Source organism: Cyprinus carpio, chromosome B22 (genome assembly GCF_018340385.1).
Source record: "Cyprinus carpio isolate SPL01 chromosome B22, ASM1834038v1, whole genome shotgun sequence".
Lineage (NCBI taxonomy): Eukaryota > Metazoa > Chordata > Actinopteri > Cypriniformes > Cyprinidae > Cyprinus > Cyprinus carpio.
In genome coordinates, this window is record NC_056618.1 from 18,844,945 (window position 1) to 18,868,325 (window position 23,381).

Below are 23,381 nucleotides of genomic sequence, written 5' to 3' on the forward strand. Positions count from 1 at the left end.
CAGTGGCGTCAGCGGCGACGCGCGACGCGATTGGCTGAGGCTTCGTGTCAGCTGATCGAGGTCATGTGATGGATTCACGTGATGGCGGAAGTTTGTCTCGCTGGATGTAAACAAAGTAAAGACTTTTTATTTTGCTTTAGTAACATTTCTGCATCAGAAGTTGGTTTGCCATCCGCCAGAAAACGTTATTAGAAGAAGAAGTAGCAATATTCCTGGAAGCAAATGACCCTAAAATGTCGTTTCTGTGCGCGTGGACTTTGTTGTGTCTTCTGGTTTGTTGTGATATAGGAGAGTGCAGAAGAAGAAACGTGCTTCTCATCATCGGTGTGTACTAAAACACAATTTGTAAATACTGATCTGACAAAATAACTCATTTATACAGTGTTGTCATTTTATATTGATGTCGTTTATGTTTGGTTTTTACGTTCTTTTGTTTGAATTGCTGTTATGTTGTATCAAGGTTGTTTTCATGTTTGTATTGTTATGTTGTATTAATGTTGTTTTTATGTTCTGTTGTACATCGCAGCTGATGATGGTGGGTTCGAAACGGATGTCTACAACAACACTGTGGTCCAGACCCCTCATCTCCGGGCTCTTTCTGAGCGCAGTGTGATCTTCAAGAATGCCTTCACCTCCGTCAGCAGCTGCTCACCAAGTCGTTCCTCCATCCTGACTGGACTACCACAGGTAACCAGAAGGTGAAAGTATCTGTTTTAGCCCTGACCACTGAATGAACTTGCTTTGAACTTTCTTTCTGATCAACAGCACCAGAATGGGATGTACGGCCTCCATCAGGGTGTTCATCACTTTAACTCATTTGATGGAGTGCAGAGTCTTCCTCTTCTTCTGAAACAAGCCAACATTCACACGGGTACGATGAAGATCTATCAAACTGTGAATATAAGTATGCTTAAAATATTAATTTTCATGTTAATGCACTTGCTTCTGTGTTTGAAGCCAGAAAACAGAAAAAATCTTGGAGTTATACTGAATTCATGATTGCTTTTTTTGGGAAAGGTATCATTGGGAAAAAACATGTGGGTCCAGGCCCTGTATACCCGTTTGATTTCGCCTACACAGAAGAGACCAATTCCGTTCTTCAGGTGGGTCGGAATATCACCAAGATCAAGCTCCTCGTCCGGAAGTTCTTCCAAAGCCAGAAAGAGGAGAGGAGTGAGACGGAAGAGGAACGGCCGTTCTTTCTCTACGTGGCATTCCATGATCCTCACCGTTGTGGCCATTCCCAGCCTCAGTATGGAATGTTCTGTGAAAAGTTTGGGAATGGAGAGAGCGGAATGGGGAGAATTCCGGATTGGGAGCCGAAGTATTACTCTCCAGATCAGGTCAAGGTGAGCCTTACTAATAAAGAAAAATTTAAAAGTTCATTAGTTGATTTTCCTATCCATCAGTCTCTTCATATTTGACTAGGTACCGTACTTTATTCCTGACACTCCTGCAGCGAGGGCGGATATTGCGGCCCAATACACAACGGTCAGCCGGCTGGACCAAGGTTATATATTTTACACGACTCACAGTAATATTTAAATATTTGCTTGCATAGATCTTCACAAATTTTCTGCTTGATTTCGAGGTGTCGGTCTGGTTCTTCAAGAACTACGGGATGCGGGATATGAAAATGACACTCTGGTGATCTACAGCTCGGATAACGGAATCCCGTTTCCCAATGGTCGCACAAACCTGTACGGCTCAGGTGTGAAGGAACCCATGCTGGTCTCCTCACCTGAACACCGGCAGCGTTGGGGGCAGGTTAGCCAGGCTTACGTCAGTCTGCTGGGTAAGAGCCAATCAATAGCTTGATCAACTGATATCAGGAACATATGTTAGTGAACTAATGTGCACAGCTCATAGTCTCTCGTGGGCTTGAGTTGTGCTATAACTGCTTTTAACCACTAGGTGGTGCTGTACGCCTGCGTTTAAGAAAACACTGCAGCCTCATGCTCTTGTTTCTGTGATTAAGGCCAGAGTATAGAAATACTGTTACTGATTGGCAGATTTAAGAAAACATCTGTACGATAATTATTTGTATCGGAAGCAATTTTGTACCACTCTTTTTATATACTTTCTCCTCAGCTACAAATTTTGGTCAATGTAAAATGTTTTGTACAACAATTTCTTTTTGTATAAAGTTTTTTTGTACAATAATGAAATACGCCATATTATTGCTGCACGTTTTTGTCCTTGCTTCTGTTTTGTCTCTAGAAAACTAGATTTGTACAAATCATAAGTAGTTCGTACGACATTAAAAAATGGCGTCCCTCACTATTGCACATTTTACTCAATTAATTCTTTAATCAAACACATATCTATCTACTTACAGACAAAATACAACAAAAAAAACATTTATTTTCTATCTTTGAGAATTGCAAGTTGTTTGTATGATATTATGAAATGGCATACCTCGTTATCGCAAATTTTTGTGCTAGATTAAAGTCACTTTTTTTATTTATTCAAATTATTGCCAGTGGCATTAGTAACAACGTAGTGTATGTTTACGACAATAGTTTTTTCTACGAATAGCAAGTTATTTTGTACAATTTAGAAAAACTGCATCTCACTATTATACCATTTTGCTCTCGTTTCTGTTTTTCGAGTCTAGAAAATAATATAGATATATTTTTACTGTACGACAAATTTTACCAGTATAGCATATGAGAATGATGAATAGCAAGTTTTCCATACAAATTTTTGTTTCCTAACAAATTATTGCCAATTAAGAAAAATGTAAATTGTTTATTCAATATAAAAAATGTCCCTCATTACTGCACCTTTTTGCACTAGATTCTTTGTTTGAGGTCCCATGTTTATATTTACTCAAATTATTGCCAATGTAACATTTTATGTTTTTACAAATCACAATTTGTTCATACGATAATATGAAATGGCCTCCCTCATTATTGCACCTTTTCGCACTTGATTCTATGTTTAAGGCCATATCTTTCTATTTACTCACAGATTATTTTCAATGTAACAACATTTTCTTGTGAGTTAATTGTATGACACTGTAAAACAGCATCTATCACTTTTTTCCCAGACATCACTCCCACCATACTGGACTGGTTTTCCTTGCCATATCCATCTTACAGTCTCTCAGGGCCTCGTCCGGTTGTGTTGACAGGTCAGTCTCTTCTCCCAGCCCTGATTTCAGAACCGTCCTGGGTCACCGTCTATGCCAGCCAGAGTCTCCACGAGGTCACTATGTTTTACCCAATGCGCTCCATCCACCAGGGCCGCTACCGCCTCCTGCACAACATGCACTACCGCATGCCCTTCCCTATAGACCAGGACTTCTACGTGTCCCCTACCTTCCAGGATCTGTTAAACCGGACTCAGTCGGGTCAGCCCACAGGCTGGTTTAAGACTCTAAAGGAGTATTACTACCGGGAGAGGTGGGAGCTGTTTGACATCCAGTCAGATCCGACGGAGAGGCAGAACCTAGCTGGTGATCCGGCCTACACCCCGGTTCTGAAGAGCCTGAGGGATCAGCTGCTGAAGTGGCAGTGGCAAACGGAGGATCCGTGGGTGTGTGAGCCGGATGCGGTCCTCGAGATCAAGCTGGAACCGCAGTGCCGACCACTGTACAATGGACTATGAGTGCCTAAAATCTGAGAGAATACTGTATAGACTTTTTGTGGTTCATGGTTTAAAATGAGAACTGTAGGATTATATTTGTATTTTTTATATTGAAAATGTTAATAAACATTTCAAAGTACAAAAGTCAACATTATCACATCTTTTTAATTACATTTCCTTTTTATTTATACCTCTTCTTTTTTGATCTTATTTGATTTGACACTGTGTTTTCATTACCATAGACATGTCCTCTACCTTCCTAGTTTCATTTCTGAGAGATTGTCAATCAATTAACTTTATCATATTATAATTTTAATATATATTGTATATATGTCATCTCAAATACCTAGGGAACAACATATCAAAATTAAATTTTTGTATTTTAAATATTATTATTATTATTATTATTATTATTATTATTATTATTATATGCATTCCTTTTTGGCTATCATTTCAAAATTACTTTATTGTATTTATTTTTTGTATTATTTGTTTTATTACAAATAGCATTGTTATCGAATAATACTAATATTTTAATGATAATAGTAATAATAATAAACATTACTTTTTGGCTTCTGACTTAAATGTCATCTCAGATACCTAAGGAACTAGATTTCAAAATATCTTTGCATCTTATTGTTTTTGTTATAAACTCAAGCTCGTTATGGCTGTTTGAATCACTATATTGAAAGTGCTCTCTCATTTAAATGATTTAGAAATCTGTCAACCTGGCTAAACCGTGTGACGTTTATCCAAATGTGTAATTACAGAGAAGTCAATAAATCAATATTTTAAATCACTTATTAATGAGTCTTAATTTAAAGGTACTACGCACTTAGATTTCCTAGAGCAATTATTTAAAAATACTTGGATATTGTTATACTTTGGTTCAGGCGTGTGTGGATTTTCTCTTTTCTAATTTGCGCTGTGACGCCAGAAAGACGTTTATTGATCAATATAGACAGGTTCGGTGGCAGAGAAACAATATTAACCCGTCACACATCACATCCACCTGACGTTAAAGGCTCCCCAGCCGTCTCCAAACGCGCAAAGACGCGCAAATCAATCCTATTGGCCGGAAATATGAATCATCTGGTGGGGAATGACGAACGAGATCACGACTCCGAGGGGTATATATAAACTCCAGATGTGCAGAACATCAATCCAAAAGCTAAGAAGCTTCATCATAGACCACAACACACGCGTTTGGGTCCAGTGCGCAATGGAGAGGTCCGTCAGATCCGTGCTGGTGTTCGTGGCTGTTTCCATCCTCATCTCCAGCCATCCTACAGACGCCTGGTACAAGCAGTCCACCGGGCCGAGCTACTATTCCGTCGGGAGAGCCTCGGGTTTGCTGTCCGGGATCCGGAGGTCGCCGTATGTGCGCAGATCTGAGACAGAATCCGCGCTGGACAGCAGCGAGACCCCCGGCGTCTCCAACAGCGTGATGCCCGACTTCAGCAGCAGACAAACTCCAGTTCTTAAAAACATGGTAAATCCTATTACATTTGATGAAAAACATAGGCTATATAAACACACTTGATTCAAATGTTGTTTTATGTTAAAGTTTATAAAAATCAAACAAAAAAAAACGCTTAACTGAGCAGAAGTTATTCAGTATATGTATATATGTGTGTGTGTGTGTGTGTGTGTGTGTAAACTTAAAAAATGTATTTAATTTATATATATATATATATATATATATATATATATATATATATGTGTGTGTGTGTGTGTTCTTAAGAATATGTGTGTGTGTGTGTGTGTGTGTGTGTAAACTTAAAAAAGATTATTTTTCTTTATATTTGCATAAATTATTACTAACGATAAATTGACAATGCAATACAAATATCGTACCTGATGTGTATTCAAATTTGAATTACATTAATTAATGTAGGCTATATTCAAATGTTCTATATATGTTTGAATGCACATTAACATATATTAACAATCGGCCTACAAAAGCAAGAAAAAGAGTTTTTTAAAAACATTTCATGTTTCCAGATTCTAAAATCGTCTTACAAATGAAAAGGTTGTTTAAACATTAAAACCCATAAAAATTTATAATTTGGTTGCTTTCAGCAAGTTATCAACCAATGATTTGATTATAGCCATATAATACAGACAAAGAGAGACTGAATTTATATATATATATATATATATATATATATATATATATATATATATATATATATATATATATATATATGCTATATCTCAATAGAAAAACAGGACCAATTCCAGCACAGAAACTCATATTCAAGCGTTTACATTAAAACTTTATCTCAGTCAGATTGAATGTAGACAATATATTTTTCTTTGACGTCTGACCTGTTTTTGGGAAAAAGAAGAAAAAAGTAAGACAGACGTAAACGTCAATTCAGCCATCAGAACCCTATCTTCGATTAACGTTTACCGTGCCGTTTTTCCCCTCAGGCCATCTGCGTAAAGGACATCTCCCCAAACCTTCAGAGCTGCGAGCTGGTTCAGGACGGTTCAAGCACGTTTCGGTGCAAAGCTGACGTGTTTCTGTCGCTCGACTCGCTGGACTGCTTCACCTCCTGAGCGGAACCCGTCTCCCTCCGTCCTCCCCGACCCAAAGTCTCTTTCATTTCAGGAGCATTTACAGCCAAGGCGCGCTGTTGACATTGAATGTTTACTTGATTTACACCAGGGATGTTCAGCGCTCCTCCTGAAGATATACTTTCCAGCAAAGTTTAGTTATGTACCTATAATAATCCTTTTCATTACGAGTGATATTATAAATCCATCCACCTTATTTCGAAGCAGCGAAAGTTCTGTGAATGTGCGAGAGATTCGATTCATTCGCTATTGATAAACAGCGGGAACGGGAACAATTATTGATTTGTTATTTTTTTAAGTGAATTCAGTAAATCTATTTGCGCTACAAACCAGTGTTTATAATTACGACACAAGATTAAAAATAATATGACAATATATGCAAGTTTGCAATATCAAGCAGCATAACCAGCCGATAAAAATAATCGGAAGTCTTGCACATTGAAGTTACATAATGGCCGCGCGCGCTCTTACATACTTTAAAAATAAGTTTTACACTGTTTTGTGATACACAAAATCCACTTATTCTTCTTAAAATTAAATTTGGTCATCAAGACATAAAATGCACAGTAAAGAGCTTGATTTTAGTTTAGTATATAGCAAAGTGAAGTCAAACCGAATTCAAGTCACTTCCAGTGTGGACGCACTTAGTTTTAGCTATATTGAGCAGGAAAACAGATATGGGAGAGCAGTTCTGAGCACCCCTGGTTCACACTATGTGAAGGTCGCTGCTTTAAATTTGTAAATGGAAAAATAGGAAATCCACAGAAACAAAACGGAGAGGTATTTTCTGTTCGTTCTGTTCTCCTCTGCGCCCACCCGTCACCTGTACCTACTTCCAGATGTATTAAATGTTCCTAAAAAGAGTTCACTGTTATGAGCAAAAACTTTCAAAGATGTTTTCTTTATTTTATTAAACTTGAAAGATATACCGTTCATTCTGTGTATGCTTGTGTTGTGCATTTGGGCTTCCGTGATCGGTTTCATACCATTCACGGTGTGAGAAATCACCACAAAACAAAATATCAAAAACATTAGTGTTCGTTTTTAATGATGTTTCTTTTCACAGTTTTTTTTTTTTTTTTTTTTTTTTTGCATTTACAAAGGATCAACTTGAATTTACCACGAAAAGTGGCGCAACATACAACATTTAAATAGCAAAAATACATTTTATGTCAACTTAATCTCAATGAATAAATGGGCAAAGCAACATCGTTTCAAATGTATTTACAAAAAAAATTGCTACAGGTATGATTATGCTTTATATAGATGTGTGTATGTGCGTTTGGCTCACCTTGGTACAATAAAACCATTCCAGATTGAATCAACAAGACTCAACAACTGTAAAAGTGCTGGATCACAAATAAGTCAAAAGCAAAAGATGATTCATAACACACAAAAAAAAAAACCCTCAAAAACAACACACTGGACCCTGACAGTGTTTTCAATCTCTGACTGGACTGTGCTGGACAAAGATTTACACGGGGGGGGGGGGAGGTTATTTTATAAGTGATGATTAACCATGGTAGCATACACACAGGAAGTGGGGGATGTCAGGTGGAAAATTATGGGATGCTTGGACGAGCAACTCGACCACTCACAGGACAGCATAATTTACTCTTTAAATCCATATTATACACTTCCACAGAATAATATGGGAGTCATATTGATTATTGCATTTTTATTAGATATTTTATATAAGCAAGAAGAAAATAAACTGGCATTTATTCAGTTATTGCTTCATGAAAAGTGTGCATTCTGATGAATATCAGAGCATCATATACAATAAATACCATCAGCATTGTGAAGGGCTCATCTGTGAGTCTTTATTGAGTTTTTAGAGGAGGAATGGTTCTCAGAGCAGAGACACGGACTTCAGGTTCTCCTCGATGATGGTGTCCATGACGACCTGGAAAACTACCTGTACGTTGGAGGTGTCTGTGGCTGTGGTGAAGTGGTGGTAGATGAGTTTGCTGGTCATGTTGAGAGAAACAAACATTGAGGCGATGAACCGGGCGGCAGCGTCCACGTCACAGTCAGCTCCTGTGAACAAAAACAGGGAGAAAAAAAAAAGTTAAATATTATTCCAGTTGAAAATAACTGTTTTCTATTTTGAATATATTTTAAAATGTATTTATCTTTGTGATGCAAAGCATCATTACTCCAGTCTTCAGTGTCACATGATCCTTCAGAAATCATTCTAATATGCTGATTTGCTGCTCAAGAAACATTTCTTATTATTATCAGTGTTAAAAACAGTTTTTGCTGCTTAATATTTAGTGAAAACTGTGATACATTTTTGCTCAGAATTCTTTGATGAATAAAAAGTTCAAAAGAACAGCATTCATTTGAAATAGAAATCTTTTGTAACATTTTTTGTCACTTTTGATCAATTTCATTTTCAAGTATTAATTTATATTAATTATATATTAATATTATTACTATTTGGATATGTTAAAGATTTACGTAAAAATATGCATTTGTAGGGAAAAAAAATTATAGGTCGTATCATAAGAGACACTATGAATGCATTACATTTAATGCATTATATATACTTCAGAGAAGGTGAAATATCAATATTTTCCTTTGCATGGGTGCAAAAGTATTTTCTATTTCGAATATTTAAGCTATAAATCAACGGTTTCAAAACATATATCAACATGAATTCAGTTCAATAACCACTGGTTTGAAAAACAAAACAAGATTGCTTCAAAAACATATGAATTTATCAATGATGAAATATGCATTACCAGGAAACCCTGTACATCCGAGAGAAGACAAATGAAGTGAAAGTAATTGAGGTGTACCCCATAAAAAAAAAAGAGAATGAAAAATGAAGTCAGAGTCTATAAATATCTGACGAGATCTGCTCCAAATGGCAAGATTGATGATCTCTAAACCTCCAATGCTAAACTGACATTTGCATGATTTCTGAATTAACAGGTGAAGTGTAGTTGTGAAAATTGTTTTATTGTTTATAAAAATAATCTGAAGGGGAATTAACTCATATACAAGTGTCTTAAATGAGCAGGAGCCCGGAGGAGGTGAGAGAAGACAATATCATGTGAGAAATTTCCAGCCTTGTCCGTCTTGACCTTTTCTCCCTGAGGTAAAAACTACAGGATCCATTCCAGCTGATTAAACAGCCAAACTACAAACTCAAACCGACACGGTGGATTCAGAGAGAAAGAAAGAAAGAAAGAAAGAGAAAGAACAAGACTAAAAGACTTTGACTACAAACAACCAAAATAATGAAATAGCATAAATGAATAAAACAAACAGGCGAGAAGAGAACAGAAAAGAAAAAAAGCAGATAATCAATAACCAATAAAATTACAAAATAAAAAAGTCAAATAAATGAAAAATCATCAAAAAAGAAAAGATCTAAAAGAAGGAAATCAAACAAGTGTAATAAAAAAAATCAACAAAAAAGAATGAGCAAACATGAATAAATTGGAAAATGAAAATGAACAAACAAAATAGAATAGATGGAAAAATTAAATGACTTAAATGAAAAAAGAAGTGAAAAAACAAAATATGAGTAAAGGACAGAACAAACAAAAAAGAACAAAGTCAAACAAATGAATAAATGAAAAAAGAGAAAAACAATTAATAAAGGAGAGAACAAACATAAAAAAGAAGAAAAACAAACAAATAAATAGAACAAAAGCAAGAACAAACTGGGAAAAGAAAAAAATTATCAAGAATGAAAAAACACTGGAACAAAGGAATAAGAGAAAGAACAAATGAAACAAATGAACAAACAAATGAATAAAATGGAGGAAACAACTGAAACCATCAAACAAAAGAACAGAGATAATGAAAAATGAAAGAGAATAAACAAACAAATGAACAAAAGGAAGAACGAAAAAACAAGAACAAACAAATGACAGATTGAACTAAAAAGAAAAAGACAAATGACTTAAAAGAATGAACAAACAAATAATGAAGGAAAACATTGGAAAAAGAAAATGAACAAAGAAAAGAAAACAAAATCAATAAAAGAACAAAGGAATGGAAGAAAGAACAAAAACTAACAAACAAAAACAAAAGAACAAATGAATGAAAAAAGAACAAAGAACAGAAAAGAGAACAAAATTGACAAAGAATGAATGAACCAAACATGTTTAAAATGAATGGATGTCTTAAAGAATGAGAACAAATGAACAAATTAAAGAACAAAAGAAAAAAAGCATACAAATGAAACAAACAACTAAATCAAAGTGAACAACACAAAGAAAGAATGAATATTATTTAGGAGCGGTAGAAGAAATGCTCCCCAACTCTGTGCTTTAATAAAGGACATGAGCAAATAAATCAAACTTTGCAAGCAGCTGAAGGAAATAATACACTTTCTTTCAAGAGTCTGCAGAGAAAGTAAACGGTATTCATGTGTAATCACAGATCCGTCTCTCACCTCTGAACTGGGGAAGGTAATGCCGCAGATGACGCCCGGAGTGTAGAATCTTCTCTTGGAAAAGATCGATCTTGTTCATGAATAATATCTGCAAAACAAAAAGACACACTTGCACACATCGCTGTATGGACACGGACGAAACCCATCAATCAGTCACTCTGTAAAATCAATCATTTAGGACAAGAACTGATTAGTCCAATACAACAGCTATAGAAAGTCTTCAAAATTAAAGTTTTTTTTGTGGTTATAATGACCAACTTGACAAAAAGAGATTATAAAAGGAATAGTTCAACCAAAAATGCACTTACCCTCAGGTCATTCAAGATATCAATATATCACTTGTTCACCAATGAATCCTCTGCAGTGAATGGGTGCCGCCAGAATGAGAGTCTCATTCTGATGGCACCCATTCGCTGTAGAAGATTTGATGAAGAAAAAAGTAATCTACTTCCTGGATGGCCTGAGAGTGAGTAAATTTTCATCAAATATTCATTTTTGGATGAACTTGGGTGCACTTTTCCTTTTATATTCCTCAATGTCCACAAAAGATGACAGAAAAAGAGAAAAACAATGAGTTTGGCTCAGTATAATGGCTTAATTAACGGCTTAGTCCAGTGATGATTTTGCTCAGCGTTTCAAAACAACACAGTATGACTAACGTGGCTATAAAATGCATCTTAACAAGGGCAGTTAGCGCACCTCATTACACGGAAAGAGGTTTACAGAGGGCGTACGATAAATAGACAGACAACAAGCGGACCACCGTCACCCACGGGGACGACTTAAATTATGCCTGCTAGCTTAATTACCAAACGACATGGACAATTATAACAAAGTCTGGGCTAACTGAAGACGTGGGCTGTAATTATGAGGGAAGATGGTAAGTCTGGAGGTGAGGTTACCAAAGCAAGCTACGGTAATCGGTGAAGTCACTGAAGAAGTTCAGATGAATGAAACCACAAAGAGTGCCATCTAAACGAGTGACAGACTCTTTCATCAGGTGATCAAAATACGAAAAAGGTCCAGAACTTGAGAAGAACTCACTGACACTGGTCAAACCGGTAGCGTAAAGTTAACGGCAATGTAAAAAGACTTTGGTAACAACTAGCCTGTATATATATATATATAGAAAACGAAAAGTTTGTCTTTTTTTACAAAGACAAATGTGAAAGTTGATAATGAATTCTGAAATGTAAAAACTGGAATGTTAAAGCGCTAAAACCATCGCAAACTTTAGTAGCGGAGCTAAAAGGCCTGTCGATATAAGCAGAAAATAATAAGCCAAAAATAAACACCTGAAAACATTTGAAAATGATAGAAACTGGAATGTTAAAGTGCTAAAAACATCGCAAACTATATAGTAGATAAAAGGCTATATATATAGAATATATATATATATATAAAATATTGTAAAGGATGTATATTATTTTATACACATGCAATTTTCAGTAAATGCAAACTATTAAATAAAATAAACTAAAATAAAAAAAATTGTTGCAAGGCACTTATGCTTGTGTGCTGAAATTAACTGTTTTTTTTTTTGGTCACATATGTTGGCTGTTTAGCTTCGTCTCTTGGTTGACGACACTGACCTCCTCTCGAGCTCATGGGACGATGAGACTGGATGAGCTCTCTCTGTTAATTGAGCCGTTTCTTACCATAGAAGTACTTCTGAAGAAGACGTTATTGCAGATTGACGAGAACAGCTTGAGACTCTCCTGAAGTCGATTCTAAACAAGAGCACAAAATGAAAAAACAAGAGCTGTCATTCCCACCAGATCCCATGATGCTCTTGTGATCCCATATAAGACAGGAGTCGGAAAAGCTGAGGTCAGTGCATGTGAACAGTCTGTGTGTTGTATTAACATTCAGATACATATATTAAGTAGAATGATTTTAGTTTTATAATGTTACATTAATACATTAAATACTGTAAAATGTTAAAACTAAATGTTATTTTCAACATTAACACATTTCTCCAAAAAAAGTCACACTGGGTCAAAATTGCATTGTTGAGAGAGAAAAGTTGCATCGGTGTACACACAACAAATTTTATTATTACATTCAGAAATAATGTAAAATACCGATATAATTAAAAGTTCCCCTCACTCAACAACAAATACTTAAAAATTGATACAGAATAGAACAGAACAAGAATGAAAAAGTATTAAATAAACATACATTTTAGTTGCATTCATAATAAACAACATTTATTATAAAACGCCAACGGCTTTCTCGTTCGGCACAAATATTAATTTTAAATGTGTTTCTGCTCTTGACTGTAACTGCATTAAAAAAAGTGACTTATATTCCAGAAAATGCCGTAATGACACTTCTTTTTGGTGTTACTAAATTTAAGTTTTATAATATTGCAGTAGAAAATCAAATGTCAAATATTCAATAAAATGTTACTTAAAGCGATAGTTCACCCAAAAATGAAAATTTTATGTTTATCTGATTACCCCCCAGGGCATCCAAGATGTAGGTGACTTTGTTTCTTCAGTAGAACACAAATTATGATTTTTAGCTTCAGGCGTTGCAGTCTATACACTATAATGCTTGGCAATGGTAACAGAATCTATGAGAGTAAAAAAAAAACATGCACAGACAAATCCAAATTAAACCCTGCGGCTCGTGACGATACACTGATGTGTAAACACACAAAACGATCAGTCTGTGCAAGAATCTGAACAGTATTTATATTGTTTTTTTTACCTCTGATTCACGCAATGTCTGAACTGTTAGAGCCACCTATCTGTCAAATGGACCATTAACACTCTATCTACAATCTCAATCAGGAGTGTCAATGGTCCATTTGAGAGATAGGTGGCGGTAATGCACTTCTAAGTCTGCGATCCGCCGTAAAGCAACAAGAAGAAGATGATGCCACACGCGCCTGCTGCTGTGATGCGTGTTCACAAGAGTTCTAACAGTTCAGACATTGCATAAATCAGAGATAAAAAAAAAAACAATATAAATACTGTTTAGATTCTTGCACAGACTGATCGTTTTGTGTGTTGTAACCACACATACATTGTTTGTGTATCAGACATAAATAATGTGTATCGTCACAAGCCGCAGGGTTTAATTTCTGGATGGCGGCACGCGGCCAACTTCACTTTCCGGTCGACTTCCTTGACAAGAGTTTAAATCAGTCTGTGCATGTTTTTTTTTTACTCTCATAGATTCTGTTACCATTGCCAAGCATTGTACAGCTGAGAGACTGCAACGCCTGAAGCTAAAAATCTTCATTTGTGTTCTACTGAAGAAACAAAGTCACCTACATCTTGGATGACCAAGGGGTAAGCAGATTAACATAAAATTTTTGGGTGAACTATCCCTTTAAGCATTAATAAGCATTTGTTACTATACACGTTACTAAGCATTAATGATAACTTTTTTTGTTTGTATATTGTACATTTATAATATAACATTAGTACTTAAACAAATACAGTAAATTATTCAAATTAAGTGACATTTCACCATTAAAACTGATGCATATTTTTGCATTACTAAATTTTACATTTAAGATATATTAACTTATTTATGAAAAATAATACAATGAAATGTCTTCCAAAAGCATAATTGTAAATGTAATATATTTATAATGATGCTTTACATGTTGCCAGTTAAAAATAGATAATTATAACTTTTTACAATAAATTAATAAATAACATTAATTTTTGTTGATTAAACTATTCTTACGGTGCCAATTTTATATGGTACATCATTTATTTTTTAATAAAGGCAACTTTTAACATCCAAAAATTTCACACTTTTAATTACATTTTAGTTAACTTAATTTCTTGGTGACTTTACTTGTTTGTTCTGGAAGAAGTTGATGAACGCAAAGGTATAAGTGTTTTCTCACCATAGATGGATCTTCTACTAGTGTCATGTCGTATCCACTCAGAGACACGACGAACAGCACGGCCCTCACATCCTGAAAACAGCTCATCCACTTCCTCCTCTCCGTCCTCTGGCCTCCAACGTCATACAGTCTGCGGAGACAAAGAGACTAAATGTCTTAAACGGAAAAGAAACACCTCAGTATTACCCCAAAACACATTAGAGTCAACACAAAACCAATTAACCTTGAGTACATCAAGTTACAAAAGTACAATGGATTTTGAACATGACTTTTACAAACAGCGTCACATTTGTTATGCTAATAATATGCTGCTAACTAGCAACACGCATCCGTACATGTGAAAACCAGACCAATGGGCTCTTGATGTCATCAAACGAGCTTCTCAAATTAACAATCTCTGCCAAATTCCCCCTCAATGCATTTTAGATCACGACACTAAAAGAGTTAGCTTGTTAGCTAGTAGTTAGCAAAGAGGCGTCAAAACAAAATAAAATCTCAAAACATGACGTTTCATTACAGGTTTCTCCTCTTCACGTCTGTTTTTGAAACACATCTAAAAAGAGCGGGAAAATGGAGAGTGTGTTTGCTTTCAAAGAGCATTTCTTTGTCTCCTAAACAGAGAAGGCCATGAACAAACAGTAAAAGTCTTTATGGTTCTCTCTCACACACATTTATTTTCCATCTTCCACTTCATCCTGCGCCGTCTCTTCACTATATTTGTGGGAAAGATTCCTCCACACGTCTGAAATGAAAACTATCAATACTCACACTTCAAACATGATGGAAAAATAAATCTATATGTGCCTTATGGGACACTAATACATGAGGGTTTCCCATAAAAATCAGACAAATGAATTGAATCATGAACATAGCTGATGCTGACACTACGATATTAACTGCTACATTATTTTTCGTATACAACAAACTGCAATATGTTTGACAAGAGAAAATCTGTCACCATTTTAATTAAAAATACATATATTTACTAAAATAGGAAACACATTAACAAAATGTATTATATTTATACTAGTGCTGTCAAACAATTAATCGCATTTCAAAATAAAAGTTTTTGTTTACACAGTATGTGTGTGTACTGTGTATATTTACAATGTATATATAAATACACACCCATGCATGTATACATTTAAGAATATGTTACGTTTATATATGAAATATATTTATATATAATAGAAATTATATTAATATAAAGACATACATGTATTTTTTTAAAATATACTGTATATGTTTGTATTTATATATAGGCTACATAATAAACACAGTACACACACATATATTATGTAAACAAAAAATGCGATTAAACTAAACTAATCACATCACAAAACTAAACAAAAAATAAATTCAAATCAAAACTATACAGAAAAAACTAAATTCATTTTAAAATCATTATCTATATTCAAATTTACATTATTACTACTACTATTTATTCAGTATTTAAATTTATATATTCAAATTTAAAACTATACATATTTAGAATTTACTTACATATGTTTAGAGTCATATATAAATGTTTTATAATTATCTAAAATCAAGGAATATATTTATTAATTTGAATATTTATAATTCCTGAATATACACCACCTATAATTGTTAAATGATTTAAAAGTAATCCAAATCTATAAATGTAACAATGGATTTTACTTAAATTAGTGAATTGAAATATATCTTATGTAATGAATAAATAGTTGTAAATCTGAATATAAAAATGTTTCTATATTGCACTTTATTGGCTATTCAGCAGCAACAGGAAATTTAAACAAGAAAATTAAACCAGTGTATTTTCATGTTCTTTCTCGTCTGTCATGTCTTTTCCAACAGCACAAGCTGTTTAATAATGGCTTTGTTTAATTATGGGATGATATGATGTGGCCATATAATCACAGCAGACAAGGTGAGAATCGTGCAGTGTTAGACACACTGATCAAAACACAAGTCACTTCACTGATCATTACACTGTTAATTATGGCTCAGAGGTCATGGGTGACCCGAAGCCACCCAGATTTCAGCTTTTGTGGCTGGTTGGAAGATTTCATTATACATGTGTGACAAAAACATCACTTCCTGGCCAACAGACACTATATTGTTCCTATTCATGTCCAATTAAAAATTATCTATGCAATGATTATTGCATATAATAATCACTGGTAGAAAATATTTTTTAATATGATGAATTACTCTTTTTACGGTTGACAAGCTAAACACAAATTATTTGCAAATGAGAAAATTTGGAATAAAGCATCAAGACTGAAAACGTGCAAAACCGTTATCAAAAATGAATAATAAAAATTACTATGGTGTTATATTTACATATGGGCATAAACAATGTTTCTGTCTTTTTAGATAACTAGCAAATGAAGTGAATACAAATTTAGCAATAAAAAATATAAAATAAAAATGAATGAAGCATGCACAAAAAGTCATAAAATGCATAAATACATAAATAAATATAGACATAAAAATGCATAAATTAGGCATAAAGTATGCATAAAAAGCATACATAAACAAATAATTAAATAAACATTACTATTTTACTGTTGATAAGGTAAATGTAAGTTATTTGGAATAAGTTAAATTAGGGGCAAAAATTAATACTGCAATTACTATTTAAAATTGTTCTATAACATTTACATACAGCCATGAGAAACAGCGTTTTAGTATCTATAGATAAAAATAGTAAATAAAATGAATGCAGCAATAAAAAAAATGAATGAATAAAAGCATTAATAAACCAATAAATGCATAAAAATGCATAAATAAAATAAATATGCGTGAACAAATGCATAAATAATTAAATAAATACTCAAATGTAAAAATAAATAAACTTTCGATGTAAAAAATTAGTTATTGAGTATAAGGCAAAGAACCTGAAATGCAGCTGTGGCTGTTTATATCAAACATGAGGTGTGAATCCAGTGATATGATAAAGATCTTGAGGTTTCCGCGCAGGATGTGTGTGAAGTGCTGCGATAAGGACGAGCAGCGGAGCGTGCAGAAGATTGACAGTAAGTTATTCCACACCGAATTAATTCGCTCTAGAGCTCAAGAGGAACTAAACAGATTTCATATAACAATTACTTCACATAACATCAGCTTTCATAGAGTTCACAGCTAATAACGAACGCAAAGTCATTGCGGAGCCCCTTAATTTTCTTACTACTTCTCTGATTTCAGGGTTTATGGGATGTTTCTAAATTTGCTCATATTTATACTCTACAGGACAATTTAACCTAAAAACCCAACAAAGACAACAGAATAACAATTTCTCCTCACATTTCAGATGGAAAAACAAATGTTTTTGAAGACTGAACTGTAAAGACCACCAAACGGATGGGTGTTCAACTGGGTGTTTCAAACATACGTACATCCCACAACCATTTTTTAAGTCATCTTGTTTTGATTTTATGATGTTGTAGAAGGACTTTTATTAAAAACTGTCATGAAAGCCAAAATTTAGATTTAGCATTATGCTAAGTAGTGCAATTTAAATGTTATTGCAGAAGCCCTCAGCTGAAGCCAATAAATTAGCCAACTCTCAGGGCGGAATGAGCCCAAGAAGAAGCGAAGGTAAAAGTATAGACAAAGACAGTTGCTTTCCACCAAATGCCAAAACACTCATCTTTCCATGCCATATCAAACAGTCAATGGCATCTCATAGCTGTAAATGTCTTCATTAACATTCAAATGGCTGGTAAAAGCTGCCAAGCAGAAAATTACTCACATTTCCCTTGAAACCTTCCAATCGTTTTATTGGTTGTCTAATGTCTGCACAAAATTGAACTTAAGAGGACAATGAACATGCATGAAACTTTTTCATTCTGACATTTTGATGATCAAAAGTCATTGTGACTGTGACTTAAGAAAACGAGTATACGAGTGCGAGTAAACTGTGCATAATGCAACATTAACTAAAACTGAAACCATAAAAAAGGTCATACTTGACATAAAATAAACATGAATTAAAAAAAATAACTCATTTTGTTTTAATCTAGATGACAAGGCAACATTCATTATTTTTATTTAGATTTAGTTTAAGTACAACTAAAACTAGTTTTAACAACTAAAACTGAATAAACGAAAACTTAAAACTAAAACTTAAATATAAACTATATAAAAATACAAAAGAATTTAAAATACAAAACTACTACATATTACAAAAAAAAAACAATATTACAAAAAACTAATTAAAAAATTAAAACAAAATACATAAAAATAAAATCTATGAAAGTATATCAATGATACTAAAATAACATTGGTTCAAAGTAAACGAATGATTAGCATAAACCTTCAAAGGTTGTCGAAATATTTGTGATGAAGTCGAGACAAGACAAAAAAAACTCATTAGACAAATTCAAAACAAGTCTTGCATCCAAAGCTGAACATGTGCTCAATGCTGATAATGCCAGTTAGGATATTGACGAATGGAGCGATGCGTCAGAACGTCATGCAAGGTGACATTTCATAAGATAGTGAGAGATGGAGGATGCCGCCCATGCTGACATGGTCAATATCATGAAAACCTGCTGCGAGAAGGAAAACCCCTCAATTTTTTCTCATTTGCAATTTTAGCTACTTTTAATTAAACAAACTTCAACTGAAAACAACAGAAAAAGCTTTTATGTTTGATGATTCAGAGTCACAGACAACATTTTGTAAGAACAATTAGAACAAACTGACAATAAAGATACTGTTTACCTGAAGACCAGGTGCTTGACTTCGAACTGTGTCTCAATCACTCCTGTGGTTCTCAGTCGGACTCTTAAAACATCCATTTCTGATGGCATGTAATCAGGGACGATGATCCGGCCCATGTTCTCAAAAAAACTGGGAACAGAGAGACATAGACAAAGTAACAACAAAATTTATTAAAAAAAATACAGTAATGACACATTTAGATATTCCATCTGGAATCCTTTTTCCAGCTAAATTAACCTGGTTCTTGGCCAGAAGTTCTGTGAATAAATCTCATAAGCCGGTAATCATTGTCACGCCATTGCCAATAAACGATACATGGCAAATATAAAAATAATTTACTGTAATTAATGTTACTTTTTTCATATTAATTAGTTAATTTAGTTTACGTTATAGTAATTTTGCTATGTGCAGGTCATTTAAAAAAAAAAAATAGATTTAATAGATTTTAGTTACTTTAGTATTTCATTCAATTTCAGATTATTTATCAGTGTGAACGCAACATGTCTAATGTAGGTTTTTCATATAATATTTATATTTGTGACCTTGGACCACAAAACCAGTCTTAAGTGTCAATTTTTCGAAATTGAGATGTATACATCATATGAAAGCTAAATTACTAAGCTTTCCATGGATGTTTGGTTTATTAGGATCGGACAATATTTGGCTGAGATACAACTATTTGAAAATCTGGAAAATGAGGGTGCAAAAAAAATCTAAATACTTAGAGATTATCGCCTTTGAAGTTGTCCAAATGAATTCTTAGCAATGCATAATTACTAATCAAAAATTCAGTTTTGATATATTTACAGTAGGACATTTACAAAATATCTTCATGGAACAAGATCTTTACTTAATATCCTAAAGATTTTTTTATGGCCTAATGGTTAGAGATTTGGACTTGTAACCAGAAGGTCGCAGGTTCAAGTCTCGGTGCTGGCAGGAGTTGTAGGTGGGAGGGAGTGAATGAACATCACTCTCTTACACTCTCAATACCCATGGCTGAAGTGCCCTTGAGCAAGGCACTGAAACCCCAGTTGCTACCCGGGCGCTGGATATAGCTGCCCACTGCTCTGGGTGTGTGTTCACTTCTCACTGCTGTGTGTGCACTTGGATGGGTTAAATGCAGAGCACCAATTTCGAGTATGGGTTACCATACTTGACAAATGTCACGACTTTCACTTTCAAAATATACCCCAGCAACTTAATACTGGTTTTGTGGTCCAGGGTCACATTTTATTACATTTAAGCTTTATTTTATTTACTGGCAACCAATTTTAAATAGTTTTCGCTTTAGTCTTAGCAATAACAACGCTGGTCTCAATAAATTAAAAATACATGATTACATTTTTTTCAAAAAAATTAAATAAATCCTACAAGTGAATTTAGGCATCACAGTATTAAAATGTATAGCAACAATAAATAAATAAATAAATATGAATTCACTTTTTTAAAGAATTAAAGTGACTTAAAGTGACAGCAAATGTTAGCAACATATAAAACAGGAGAAATAAATTAAATATCCAAACATACATACAAAAAAAAAAAAAAAAAAAACACTATAATATTGGTTGATAATCGGTATGGAACCGATATCTTGTGCTTTCACACAAGTTTGTTTTGTGCTAGTGACACTAGACTTATTTTTTGCAGCACTGAAACCTTAAATGGCAGACATTATCCTCCCCTTAGCAGTTCCTAGTTTGATACCAGCAGGTTTTAGGTTTTAACTCCAGCAACCTGTCAGTTAAAAAGTGGCTTGGGAGCAAACGCGGCTCCTCATCTCTTATAATCAGGTCTCTGTGGGAAAAACCCTCGCCTTAAGGGCCGTCTCTCATTGTCTAGGTAAGCAGCTTTACCTCTGACTGCAGTAAGTGTCTGTGGCAGTGATAAGACCGGCCCGGGGGAAACACGCACTGTATGCTAATCACCAGCATGAATATAAACAGCATGATACAATATAAGCAAATCTGTGGGGGAATTTCTGTATGCAGATGTGCTAAAGAGAGGGATTATCCAAGACCGCGCACTACGTAGTGACACACACACACACCTCACAGGAGGTCGCAAACACCTTGGAGAGAGAATTAGACAAACACACACGTAAACAGTTTTGAAGCAACAACCTCAGACAACTATGCCATAGTTTTTGATTAAGAGTGTTTGAGGCATCTTTTCCTGTGCTGATAAGACCAGTTTGTCATTCTGTTCATGCGAACAGAACAAAGACCAGGTTATGCTAACGCTAAAACATCAGAGATTGACGTACACACTGTTGCATACTGAAACGTAGGTGTTGCATTCGCACTGCTGCTGCAAGGCAATCTAACCAATAACAAAAATAAATTTCTTCTAATATAAGACTTCCATTCAATTATTTAGCACTGCAGCTTCAATGCAGTTAACTATTAGCAGTGAACAAACAAAAAGTGCTATCAACTCTTTTAAATTATGATAGATTATAGCTAGCAAGAGTAGCTAACTAGTTTTTTAAAGAGTATTAGCTTAAATGACAAATAGCTTATGTCTAGCAAGTTGAAGTTTAACTAGCCAGCTACTGACAAAGTTAAAATTTTCAATTAAATTCAGCTCACGTGAACTACTTTTTGTCAGTAACTTGTACTTGAGTTGCTAACTACTTTTTGAAAAGAACTTAAATAATTATCTTATAGCTAATAAAAGTTATAGTTTCAAATGTAGTTCATGTAACATAATGTCACGCTATAGCACTGGTTTGAAGAGAATCTTGCTAAGGAAGTTAAAGTTAGTTAATCATTCATCCTTTAGCTGGCTAATGACTTAGTTCATGTTTTTAACTGAATTTAGTTAAAGTGAACTATTTTTGTTAGTATCTTGTAGAGTGGCTAACTACTTTTTGAAAAAAGTTTAAACGGCAATTAGCTTTATAGCTAACAAAGTATTAAATCTTACATGGCTAATGTCACGCTAAAGCACTGGTTTGAAGAGAATCTTGCTAAGGAAATTAAAGTTAAACGTTCATCCTTTAGCTAGCTATTGACTAAGTTCATGTTTTTAACTAAATTTAGCTTATGTGAACTACTTTTTGTTAGTAGCTTGTAGAAAAAGAGCTTACATGACAATTAGCTTATAGGTACCTAACATGGCTAATGTCATGTAAACAAACTGGTTTGAGAAAAATCTTGATGAATAACAAAATTAGCTAAAATGTCACCCTTTAATATCTAGCTATTAACCATGTTCATGTTTTCAACTAAATTTAGCTCAAGTTACTTTATTATATTATATATCAGATAACCAAACAACAAATCCAAAGCGAACAAGTTTGACTACAGTTTATGTAACTTTCTCAGCTAAATTTGCACCACCATGACATTAGCAATGTTGTGGAAACTACTTTAGCTGGTAGCTTGAACTAAACTTTCATTCATCATTCAAAATAGCCAGTTAACTATCTTATTGCTAGCTTGCTGAATAACACTTGGTGTAACCAGATTTTTTAAGAAAACGATTTTGCATAAGTAAGTACTAAAACCCACACGCTACATTCTCATATTCGCAACTCAATAACTAGAGCCACTAGCAGCATTTGGCAAAAACTGACAGAGTTGACAAACGTATATATTGTTAAATCATTGGTGATATTAACCAGTTTAGTTGCTTGTTGACTTGTTAAGCAGGGTTGTCTTCAGGCTGTTGCTCCACCATAACAGCAGATGGCAACATTTTTAATTTTCATTTCATTTTTGTTATTTTATTTCGACTATTTCAATTAACAAAAAACATTTTATAATCATTTTAGCTTTAGTTAATGACAATACCACTGTCAATTACTATGGTTTTTACAACCACATTGAATTAAGAACACACTCTGTGTAGTATTTCTGGTTTTAATAACAGATAAACAGACACAAAAACACACAATATCACGCTTCAACCTCGGTGCCAATGCGATTCCTTGGCATTCGAGCTGAGTCTGATCTTGTAAACCCCCTGGGCGGCACGACAGCGAGCGGCTCGGGCCTGAGCAGAGACTGTGAGTGAACAAGTGTGAGGTGTGTTTCTTTAAATGCATCTGGGTGTATAAAACAGACATGCCGCTACGTGCATCTGGATGCAACATTCACTCGCTGCTGGCCTTCAATTCCCAGCGGGACACAAAGGCCCTGTCGCTGTGGATCTGTCTCACTCTCTAACGCTCTCTAGGGAAAGGCAAGGGCTAACTTTACCATCAAC

The 23,381-nt window shown here is 34.4% G+C and overlaps 3 protein-coding genes across 5 annotated transcripts in view; 2 read left to right on the plus strand and 1 right to left on the minus strand.

The window, feature by feature from the left end:
- The first annotated feature begins 79 nt into the window (after nucleotides 1–79).
- sgsh (N-sulfoglucosamine sulfohydrolase (sulfamidase)) lies at nucleotides 80–3,740 on the plus strand. Of its 2 annotated transcripts, XM_042749092.1 has the most exons (8): nucleotides 80–324; nucleotides 527–687; nucleotides 766–871; nucleotides 1,018–1,349; nucleotides 1,429–1,510; nucleotides 1,592–1,795; nucleotides 3,053–3,136; nucleotides 3,247–3,740. In XM_042749092.1, the coding sequence occupies exons 1-8, from the start codon at nucleotides 234–236 to the stop codon at nucleotides 3,375–3,377; spliced, it is 1,191 nt and encodes a 396-aa protein (XP_042605026.1). In that variant the 5' UTR covers nucleotides 80–233; the 3' UTR covers nucleotides 3,378–3,740. The 2 variants fall into 2 exon arrangements, with proteins under 2 accessions (XP_042605026.1, XP_042605025.1); XM_042749091.1 differs by having other exon boundaries at nucleotides 82–324; nucleotides 3,053–3,740.
- A 912-nt stretch (nucleotides 3,741–4,652) lies between these two features.
- Nucleotides 4,653–7,107, plus strand: LOC109047864 (neuropeptide B-like). Its single transcript, XM_042749169.1, has 2 exons — nucleotides 4,653–5,083; nucleotides 6,028–7,107. Exons 1-2 carry the CDS (start codon nucleotides 4,694–4,696, stop codon nucleotides 6,154–6,156), a joined length of 519 nt encoding a protein of 172 aa, XP_042605103.1. The 5' UTR covers nucleotides 4,653–4,693; the 3' UTR covers nucleotides 6,157–7,107.
- A 732-nt stretch (nucleotides 7,108–7,839) lies between these two features.
- LOC109047863 (guanine nucleotide-binding protein G(o) subunit alpha-like) overlaps nucleotides 7,840–23,381 on the minus strand; it is a 29,796-nt gene continuing 14,254 nt past the window's right edge. For both annotated transcript variants that reach the window (XM_042749167.1, XM_042749168.1), the window contains exons 5-9: nucleotides 19,170–19,298; nucleotides 14,460–14,589; nucleotides 12,247–12,318; nucleotides 10,589–10,676; nucleotides 7,840–8,214 (exon numbers count right to left, since the gene is read on the minus strand). In XM_042749167.1, coding sequence (XP_042605101.1) covers nucleotides 8,027–8,214; nucleotides 10,589–10,676; nucleotides 12,247–12,318; nucleotides 14,460–14,589; nucleotides 19,170–19,298 — 607 coding nt within the window. In that variant the 3' untranslated portion in view covers nucleotides 7,840–8,026. The remainder of the gene's footprint in view (nucleotides 8,215–10,588; nucleotides 10,677–12,246; nucleotides 12,319–14,459; nucleotides 14,590–19,169; nucleotides 19,299–23,381) is intronic.

What these genes read in the sequence shown, in the direction of transcription:
- sgsh (XM_042749091.1), top strand. Translation starts at nt 234, where the DNA reads ATGTCGTTTCTGTGCGCGTGGACTTTGTTGTGTCTTCTGGTTTGTTGT. An exon ending in TCCTGACTGGACTACCACAG is followed by an intron (nt 688 to 765) that starts GTAACCAGAAGG and finishes TCTGATCAACAG; the next exon opens with CACCAGAATGGGATGTACGG. An exon ending in ACTCTCCAGATCAGGTCAAG is followed by an intron (nt 1,350 to 1,428) that starts GTGAGCCTTACT and finishes ATATTTGACTAG; the next exon opens with GTACCGTACTTTATTCCTGA.
- LOC109047864 (XM_042749169.1), top strand. Translation starts at nt 4,694, where the DNA reads ATGACGAACGAGATCACGACTCCGAGGGGTATATATAAACTCCAGATG. An exon ending in CTCCAGTTCTTAAAAACATG is followed by an intron (nt 5,084 to 6,027) that starts GTAAATCCTATT and finishes TTTTCCCCTCAG; the next exon opens with GCCATCTGCGTAAAGGACAT.